This window comes from Jaculus jaculus, chromosome 11 (assembly GCF_020740685.1).
Source record: "Jaculus jaculus isolate mJacJac1 chromosome 11, mJacJac1.mat.Y.cur, whole genome shotgun sequence".
Classification (NCBI taxonomy): Eukaryota; Metazoa; Chordata; class Mammalia; order Rodentia; family Dipodidae; genus Jaculus; species Jaculus jaculus.
In genome coordinates, this window is record NC_059112.1 from 57,395,870 (window position 1) to 57,406,491 (window position 10,622).

General features: G+C 39.5%; 1 protein-coding gene across 1 annotated transcript in view; it reads right to left on the minus strand.

The window, feature by feature from the left end:
* Poln (DNA polymerase nu) overlaps positions 1-8,590 on the minus strand; it is a 286,447-nt gene extending 277,857 nt beyond the window's left edge. Inside the window, exon 1 of the mRNA XM_045130272.1 lies at positions 8,458-8,590. Within this exon, the coding sequence (XP_044986207.1) occupies positions 8,458-8,590 (133 nt within the window). The remainder of the gene's footprint in view (positions 1-8,457) is intronic.
* Between the last annotated feature and the right edge of the window lie 2,032 nt (positions 8,591-10,622).

Genomic DNA, 10,622 nt, shown 5'->3' on the forward strand with positions numbered 1-10,622 from the left:
TCCATAAAGCACAAGCACCAGTGGGATTTTCAAAGCATTCTTTTTGCTTTGGTAAACACTGTGTCCTAGGTGCCCATCTACAGAACATAGTTATCTACTGAGTTTCCCAGCCCTACATAATGCACCTGATTTAGCATGCAAATCTCTCAGCTGTTTCATCCTCTTTCACCATCTGCTATGGGAAGTCTAACATTTCTACTTCATCCAGTTTGAACCATCTCCTGCAAGGTACCAAGAACCATCCTAGCAGTATGTTAACACCATGTCTTGGGATCTTCCTCAGAGCATTAAATTCATTGCCTCTAGGGAATCCTTCCACATCAGAATCTCCCTTATCAAACAGCAGTTCAACCTGCCTTGAACTTGCACCACAGAACCAGCCCCAATGATCTCCTAGGCACTACAGTCCCTCTAAGGTGGTCTCATCCATCCCAGTGCCAATAATTTTTGCCTCTCATCTACAAATCCAACCCTCATTGCACAACACCAGCTTCTGACAGCAGAGGGTGCTGGAGGGCCACTCTAGGTCTTGTGCTAGCCTTTCTGCTCTGGCCCCTCCTGGCCAGTGCAGAAGACTCCCAGCAGTATCCTCTCACACCCACCCAAGGAGCTGCTTCCCAGCAAGCTCTCCATAGGCTGCCAGCTGGTAATCAAGATGATGACACCACAGGGATAAAGTCTTCACAGCCAGCCTGTGTCACCCCTGAACAGTTCTGGGCTATCCTGTGGGTTATATGTGCCTGAAGATAAGGGCTGAATCTCAGACTTGGAGTGACTTCCTCTATTTTCTCAACACTCTACTTGCAGACATAGGGAAGGAAACTACTCTGCTACATGGATCTCATTATGCCTTGCTGGCTAAAATGGCTTTAAACTTGTTCAAATTACATAGCTTCTGTTCCTGCCTGGATTCAAAAATTACTTTAGGGCTGAAGAGACGGCTTAGCGGTTAAAGACGTTTGCCTACAAAGCCAAAGGACCCCAGATTGATTCCCCAGGACCCATATAAGCCAGAGACGCACAAGGTGGCAGATGCATCTGGAGTGCATTTGCAGTGGCTGGAGGCCCTGGCATGCCCATTCTCTCTTCCTTCCCTCCTTCCCTCCCTCTCTCATACATAAATTTTTAAAAATTACATTTAACAAACCTAGTACTAATTGGCTAGTCTGTTGTGAGTTAATGACCAAAGTGTTAACAAGAAAAAACTCCTTAATTTACAATGTACACTACATATGAACTTGTTTACAACTTTATATTAAATGATGTATATGTATATGTAAAAAATAAATTATGTGTGATGGTAAACTTTTGGTTTTTTTAAAAAAATGTTCCCTAAAATATTACAAAATAAAAAGTAAGATACTTTACTTTTCCAAAAGCAGCTTTTGCACTGCTTTCAAGCAAAAGGACACTGGCATCTAGATCTTTAGGTCCATTAAGGTGGCCTGGACACAGGTCAGCTCCATGGGAAAGGACTTCTTGGTTCCTTTGTAAGCTTGGACGGCAAAACCTCCAGAAACAGCTTTTTTGGAGAGGTCATGATCCAAAGAGGTTCTATTAGCCCCCCTTTTTTAAATTGTATCTTGAGCATATTCACCCCCCTCTGCCATTTCAAGCTCCTTCTACCTCCTGATGGTCCTCTCCCTCTTTCCAATCTTCCTTCTACTCTCATGTCTTTTTATTTTTTTGATGTAGATTCTGCATACCAGAGAAAACATGAGACAATTGTCTTTCTGAGTTTAGTTTATTTAATATTATTCCCAACTCCATCCATTTTCCTTCAAATAAATTCATGCTTTATGGCTAAATAAAACTTCATTGCTCATATGTACATTTATTGGTCCATTCATCTGCTGATGGATATGTGGGCTGATTCCATAACTTGACTATTGCAAATTGTGACACAATAAATATAGCTTAAGGATTCATTTGGATATATACCCAAGAGTGGCACATCTGGATCATAAAGTAGTTCTATCTTTAATTTTCTGAGGAACTTTACTGATTTCCATAGTAGTTGCACTAATATGCCCATTTACAGTGTGTAAGTTCCTTTTCCCCCCACATCCTGACCAGCATTTATTTTCTTAATGATAGTTATTCTGACTGGGGTGAAATGGAATCAATGTAGGGGGTTTTTTTTTGTTTGTTTGTTTTGTTTTTTTTCAGGTTTTCAAGGAAGGGTCTCACTCTAGTCCAGGCCGACCTGGAATTCACTCTGTAGTCTCAGGGTGGCTTTGAACTCATGGTGATTCTCCTACCTCTGCCTCCCAAGTGCTGGGATTAAAGGCGGGCGCCACCACACCCAGCTCAATGTAGTTTTGACTTGCATTTCCTTCACAGCATTCTTATGTTGGACACTTTGAGGGCTGGAGAGATAATTTAGCAGATTAAGTGCTTGCCCGCAAAGCCAAAGGACCAAGGTTTGATTCTCCAGGACTCATAAGCCCAATGCACAAGATAGTGCATGTGTCTGGAGTTCATTTGCAGTGGCTGGAGGCCCCAGTGCATCCATTCTTTCTTTCTCTCCCTCAAATACGTAAAAATAAAAATTATATGTATACATATACATATATAATTTTTTCTTGTGTTTATTGGTTCTTTGTACTCCTCTCAGGAACTGTCTTTTCACGTTTACTTGTCCATTTACCTGTTGGCTTTTAATTTTTTTTCATGTGTTCTAGATACTAATCCCACTAAAACAAATAGAAAAGATTTTCTCCCTTTTTGTGGAATGTGTCCTAATCTCCTTTGCTGTGCCCAAGGTTATTTTATGTAAAGCAATAAAATTTTTTGCTATTTTATCTTAAATAGCTTATTTGAGAGAAAGCGGCACATAGAGAATGGGCACATCAGGGTCTCTGCATATGAACCCCAGGACGCATGCACAACCATGTGCATCTGGCTTTAACATGGGTATTGGGGAATCAAACCTGGGTCCTTTGGCTTCACAGGCAACTAAGCCATCACTCCAGCCTCTACTGCTATTATTTCTTGAACTGTTAGAGGCCTATTCAGAAAGTCTTTGACGTGTCTTTCCCATTTCTTTTTATATTTGAGAGAAAGGCAGAGGGTGGGGGAAGGGAGGGAGAAAATGGGCACGCAAGGGCCTCTAGTCACTGCTAACAAACTCCAGATATGTGTCACCTTAGGCAGCTGGCTTATGTGGGTACTGGTGAATCAAATCTGGGTCTTTAGGCTTCGTAGGCAAGTGCCTTAACCCCTAAGCCATCTCTCTCCAGCCCTCCCATTTCTTTTAGTAGTTTCTCAGATTTTACATTATGGCCTTTGATGCACTTTGATATTTGGGGAGATTGGTAACAGTGAGGTAAGGATCTAGTGTCATTCTTCCATATGTACATAGCAAGTTTTCCCAGCACCATTTGTTAAGGGTTTTTTTTTCTGACATATTTTTGGCACCTTTGTCAAAAATCAGATGACTATAGTTATGTGGGTTTATTTCAGGATCTATTCCAGCCCATTGGTGTCAATTTTTGTGTCATGCCATGCTTTTTGTTATGGCTCTGTGCTATAATTTGAGATCAGATATGCAATATCTCCAGCATTTCCTGTTCACTAAGGATTGCTTTGGTTACTGTGGTCCTTTTGTGCTTCCATATGAATTTTAGGTTTTTCTAGCTTTGTGAAGAATGTTATTAGAATTCAAATTGGGAGTAAACTGATTCTGTGTACTGATTTTTGGAATACTTATTTGCACAATATTAATTCCATCAATCCATGAACATGGCCTGCTTATTATATTCTAGGGTCTCCACCTTCTCCAGTGCTATAGTTTTCATTACATAGGTCATTTATCTCTTCAGTTAGGTTTATTCCTAGTTATCTTTTCAGGCTATAGTGAATAGACTGCTTTCCTGATTCTTTTTTTTTTTTTTTTTTTTTTTGCAGAATTTTTATTGCTGGTATATAGAAAAGCTAGTAATATGGTCTTTTAAATATATGATCATGGGCTGGAGAGATGGCATAGTGGTTAAGCGCTTGCCTGTGAAGCCTAAGGACCCCAGTTCGAGGCTCGGTTCCCCAGGTCCCACGTTAGCCAGATGCACAAGGGGGCGCAAGCGTCTGGAGTTCGTTTGCAGAGGCTGGAAGCCCTGGCGCGCCCATTCTCTCTCTCTCTCCCTCTACCTGTCTTTCTCTCTGTGTCTGTCGCTCTCAAATAAATAAAATTAAAAAAATATATTTTAAATATATGATCATGTAGTAAGGAAGCTCACATCTTTTCGGTAGGTATCCCTTTTCTCTCTTGCCTTATTTCTGTAAAAATTCAACCACTACATTAAATAGTAGTAGAGAATAGACAGTTTTATTCCTGATTTGAGAGGGAATGCTTTCAGTTTGACCCCATTTAGTATAATATGGGCTATATGTTTTATCATATACAGCCTTTATTATGTTTTATTCCTAGTTTCTTCCAGCTTTTAATTATTTTGCTTACTTATTGGAGAGAAAAAAGGGGAGCACAGATAGAGAAAATGTGCATGCCAGGGCCTCCAGCCACTACAAATGAACTCCAGATGCATGAGGGACCTAACCTTGGTCCTCAGGCTTCTCAGGCAAGAGCCTTAACTGCTAAGCCATCTCTCCAGACCTATTCTAGGTTTTTACTGTGAAGGGAAGTTGAACTTTGTCAAATGCCTTTTCATCTCTGTTCCAATTATAAATGTGAATTAATTTACTGACATGTTAAAACATCTTTTGCATGCCTGGAATAAAATCAACTTGACCATGGTATATGATCTGATAAAACCACCTTGTCCACGATATACAGTGGGTCTTTTTTGCTTTTTTTGTTTTGTTTTGTTTTGTTTTTTTTGAGGTAGGATCTCTCAATAGGCTAGGCTGACCTAGATCTTACTTGATAGTCCTAGGCTAGCCTCAAATTCATAGTGATCCTCCTACCATTGCCTACCAAGTGTTGGGATTAAAGGTGTGTGCCATTGTGCCCAGGTGGTATATGTTTTTAATGAGGTGATTATTATTAAATTCAACTTGTAAGTATTCAATTGACAACTTTTGTGTACACAAGTGAAGCTAACCTTTAAACACTATGATTTCAACAAGAGTTGCGAGAAAAGGATGGAGACAGAAAAGCATCACACATGCCAGGCATGGTGGCACATGCCTTTAATGCCAGCACTCAGGAGGTAGCGGTAGGAGGATCACTGTGAGTTTGAGACTATCCTGAGACTACATAGTAAATTCCAAATCAGCCTGGGCTAGAGCAAGAACCTACCTTGAAAACCAAAACCATCATGCATTTGGAAGTCAGTTAAATCTGAGTGGAACCAAAAAAATAAAAATAAAAAGATAGAAAATAGTTAAAACATGTTAACTATAAAGGAACACATTGGGATCTATAGATAAATTTTGCAGAGAAGAAGGACAAGAAATGAACCAACTCTAGCAATGGTGCAAAGGGAAAAACAAAAACAAAGATGGCAGTAAACTGAAGGCAAAGAGTAACTTGGAAACAAATACAGAAATTTCCATAGGAAGGGGAACTCCAGGGGGAAGGGCATGAATGAAGGCAGTGGCAAATGACTGGATGCAAGCATTTTATAGGTATTAGATACACATAAAATCAATATAAAATGTTTATTCATATATACCTAATTAAAATGAATATAACAACCACAATAGGTCTAATTCTTTCATTTAGCTTTGTTTTTTGTCACTGAAATTACAAACTATTTCTATTAGATACTAGAAATAAAACAAGTTTCATATCAGTTGGATTCCAACAAATACTTACCTTTACAGATCTCAATCTTTTATCAATTTATTAATGCACATAAAACTATTTTGAGCCAGGCATAGTGGCACATGCCTTTAAAATCCAGCACTTGGGAGGCAGAGGTAGGAGGATTGCCACAAGTTCTAGGCTATCCTGAGAATACATAGTAAATTCCAGGTCAGCCTGGGCTAGAGTGAGACCCTACCTCAAAAGAAAAATTGATTTTACTAGAAAACACCCTACTCATTTCAAGCCTCTTTTATAAATTAAAAGGGAATTCTAATAAATGTATGCTAAACTGCTGATCTTTTTAATTTTTATTTTATTTATTCATTTGCAAGCAGAGAGAGAGATAGAGAGAAGAGAAACAGACAGAGAGAATGGCCGCAGCAGGGCATCTAACCACTGCAAACAAACTCCAGACACATGCACCCCTTGGGCATCTGGCTCACATGGATCCTGGAGAATTGAACCTGGGTCCTTTGCCTTTGCAGGTAAGTGCCCTAACCGCTATGCCATCTTTCCAGCCCTAAAATGCTGATTTTTACAAAAAAAAAAAAAGATATACCTCAATAAATACATGCTTATCATAATAATCCTATACCTAGCATCTAGACTGCTAAACACTTTGGACAATTATTACTGAGCAATAAAGTGCCAAAAACTTAACTGAGATGAACCCAACTCTGAATATAAGTGCGTTTTTAAAAAGTTAAAATCACAAACAATCCAAACAATGGCCAAAGAACAAAATATATTTATTTCTCTCATCTTCTCAGATAAAGTTCTAGTTGGTAGTAGAACTATTCAGGAACTATTCACAGGCCCACGGTCTTTCACGTTGTGTCACAATCTTCTAGGATACTGTTATCACTTAGAGGATTGGAGAGGAATCATTTCAGATTCCAATTGGTAAGAAGCAGATCAGCTATCTTCAAGCCTAGCTTAGAAATGGCAACATCACTTGAACTCACATTGCTGACAGGAAACTGGCCATTTGGTTACACCTGGTGCAATGAGATGGAGCCATATAGAGCAACTGTGTGTCTCAGAAGGGAAGGCTGGATTTCCATGTAGTATAAAAATAATCTCTGTCAAGCAGGTTTTTTCAACAACATAAAATGCAATTTTATTGCAATAGTTGCAATAAGATAATGGTGACCTTGAGCAAGGAGACGGCTTTGAGAAATTTTGAGGTGTTTGAAACAAGGTCTTACTATATAACCTGGGCTGACCCCAAATTCACAGTGATCCTCCTACCTCAGCTGCCAGAATGCTGAGTCTACAAGCCTATGCTACCAAACCCAACTCATTTTTTTATATATTTAATTTTTTAAATTTATTTATTTGAGAGCAACAGAGAAAGAAAGAGGCAGAGAGAGAGAGAGGGAAAGAATGGGCACAGCAGGGCTTCCAGCCACTGCAAATGAACTACAGAGGCATGGGTCCCTTGTGCATCTGGCTAACGTGGGTCTTGGGGAATTGAGCCTCAAACTGGGGTCCTTAGGCTTCATAGGCAACCACTTAACCACTAAGCCATCTCTCTAGCCCTTTCTTTTATATTTTATCTACTTATTTGAGAGAGAGAAAAAGAGAGGAAGCAGGGGAAGAGAATACACCAGGGCCTCCAGCCACTGCAAATGAATTCCAGATGCATGTGCCTCTTTGTGCATCTAGTTTACAGGGGTACTGGGAAATAGAACCTGGGACCTTTGGCTTCATAGGCAAGTGCCTTCTCTGCTAAGCTATCACTCTAGGCCCTTTTAAAAACTTATGCTGGGCACAGTGGCACACACCTTTAATCCCAGCACTCGGGAGGCAGAAGTAGGAGGACTGCTGCGAGTTCAAGGCCACCTGAGACTACATAGTGAATTCCAGGTCAGCCTGGGGTACAGTGAGACCCTACCTTGAAATAAAAAATGTATTTATTAGGCCAGGCATGGTGGCACTCACCTTTACTCCAAGCACTTGGGAGGCAGAGGAGGATCGCCATGAGTTTGAGGCCACCCTGAAACTATAAAATTTCAATTATTCTTGAACACATCACTGCTTCTACAATACCACACATTACAAACTCATATATATAGATCACTGCCACTTAAGAATTTACACATTTTATGGAAGTAGATCAAAACACTTTTCTTATGACCACACACAATATCAAAGCTATGTACAGATTCAATGACCTAAGGCCAAGTGAGAGGCACTGTGAGAGAGACCATTTTCTTGAACATATCTGGAATAATGAACAGTATTTCATATATATTTTTGTTGTGTTTAAGGCAAGGTCTCAACTCTAGACCAGGCTTACTCTGTAAGCCCAGGCTGGCTTCAAACTCACAGTGGCTCTCCTACTTCAGCCTCTGAAATAATGAGATTAAAGGCCTGTGATACCACACCCAGCAAGTATAATTTTTTTATTGCCCTACGTAGGGTCTTGCATAGTCCAGGCTAGCCTGGAATTCACTATGTAGTCTCAGGCTGGCCTCATACTCCTGGCAATCCTCCTACCTCTGCCTCCCAAGTGCTGGGTTTAAAGGCAAGCGCCACCACATCCAGCAATATGTTGTATTTTTAAAGCAAGAAGGGGTTGTAACTCAGTAACACTCAATGAGAAAAAAGAGGGTTGGAAACTTAATTTCCTTTTAGTCTTAATAACATTTAAAATAATAAAAGCAGAAAGGCTCATAAAAATCACTTACTCTTTGTACTCTCTTCCCAATTCTTAGAATCCACTAAATCACCTGACCGCATAGCAGACAAAATCTTCTGAGCAACACTGGAGAGGGCTGTCTCATAGAGATCAAAACCTATAAATGCCTCATAATCTTCCATTTTCACAGAGTCCTAAATATAAGATTAATATAAGATAAATATCCATATTTTAACTTTGAGGCAAAATAAGAAATGTCATTAAGTTATTTGAAAATTTTATATACTTAGATATTTCATTTAAAGTTCCTATTTTAAAAACTATTATATACCAATAACCAAAGGAAATAAGTTTCAATTACCCATAACACAAACAGAATAATAAAACTAAGAAACTAGGCCTATTGGCTCATGCCTGTAATGCCAGCTACTTGGGAGGCTGAGGCAAGAGAACTCCACTTCAAGGACTACCTAGACTACTGAGCTACTTCAAAGACAGCCTGGGCAACTCAGTGAGACCCTGTCTCAAAAGTTTTTTAAGTTAAAAAAACATATTCTAGGGATAAAGTTTAATAGTGTAACAACTTGCCTGGCATGTACAAAGCCCTGGATTCAATTCCCAGCACTAAAACAAATAAAAACAAACTCACTAAGGCTCAACAGAAGAATCATGATAAACAGATAAAAAAGTGAAAAACTTAGATAGGCATGGTGACACTCCCCTTTTATCTCAGCAGCTCTGGGGAGGCAGAGGTGGGAGGAAAGCCTACATAGTGAATTCCAGGTCAGCCTGGGCTACAGCAACACCCTACCTTAGAGAAAAAGAGACAGAGAGAAAAAGAAAACGTACTTTCTAGTTAACCAATCATTATGTAAACATACTTAACTACTCCCTCAGTTCTAAAAACTTGCTATTAATCTTCAAGCATACAAATCTGAAATACAAATCTGAGTCATTATGGTAGACACACCACCTGCCATCCTTGCACTTCTCAGTCCTAGTGACCTCCTGGGCTAAGCAGTAAAGGTCTAGGAACAGGATAGATCAAATTGGCTCTAATTTAAACAGAATTTGCTAGTATAAGCCAAGAGAATAGATGACAGGTTTTTCCACATTATGTGAGAAAAAAATTTAAATAATGTATCTCAAGACAAGATAGGGAACAAGTAAATCTTAGACAAAAGTTACTAAGGAAAGCTTCAAGGGCTGGAGAGATGGCTTAACAGTAAAGGTAACAGTTAAGGCCTGTAAACCTACTAACCAGCTTCAATTCTTCAGTATCCTCATAAAGCCAGATGCACTAAGCAGCACATACATCCGGAGTTTATTTGAAGTGGCTAGAGGCCCTGGTGTGCCCATTCTCTCTCTCTCCTCTCTCAAATGAAATATTTTAAAAGTATGTAGCTTTTAAGACTGGAATTCCATAAAACTGCCTACGTAAAGCTAGATGGACATATGTTTGTAGTCCAATAGACCCTGGCCTGCGGTCACACATGGAACAATTTGTTTTAATTTTATTATTCATAATGCGTCACACTGCTTTGCACACTATCTATGGCTACTGCACAGTCTTACAGAAACCTGAAGCCTCCAGAACCCAGCCCCTAAATGCCAGTGCAGTCTTGGCACTCAAAGATGCAAGTAGATACATTCAACAGTCTCTAAGGGAACTGCAGGGAATTCTGGGAAAATACACTCTGAACAGTCAAATTCCACTTTCATATTAGTCTCTGCTTACCCATGGGGGTAAATTCTAAGCCCTAGTGAAAATACACATACTACTGATCCCTATATTTCTGTTCTCTGCCAGGGTTTCAGTGACTGACAGGTAACATACTGAACAAAGAATGACACAGTGTAGATGGGAGTTTTGAGACACCATCACATTACACAGAAAAGCATATAACTAAAAATTTATTACTTTTAGAATTTTCCATTAAATATTCTCAGATCACATTTGACCTCAGCTAACAAAAACTTTGGAAAACCTCAAGGGGAGACTATTTTATTGAAGGCCACAGTCTTAAAATGTCAACTCAAAGTTCTATACATTTTTAAAATATTCAACAGCACATGTCTAATCAAAAAAAATTGGGGGATATAATTGTATTAAAAATACTTCTAGCCAGGCATGGTAGCACATGCCTTTAATCCCAGCACTCAGGAGGCAGAGGCAGAAGGACTGCTGTGAGATCAAGGCCACCCTGAGACTAC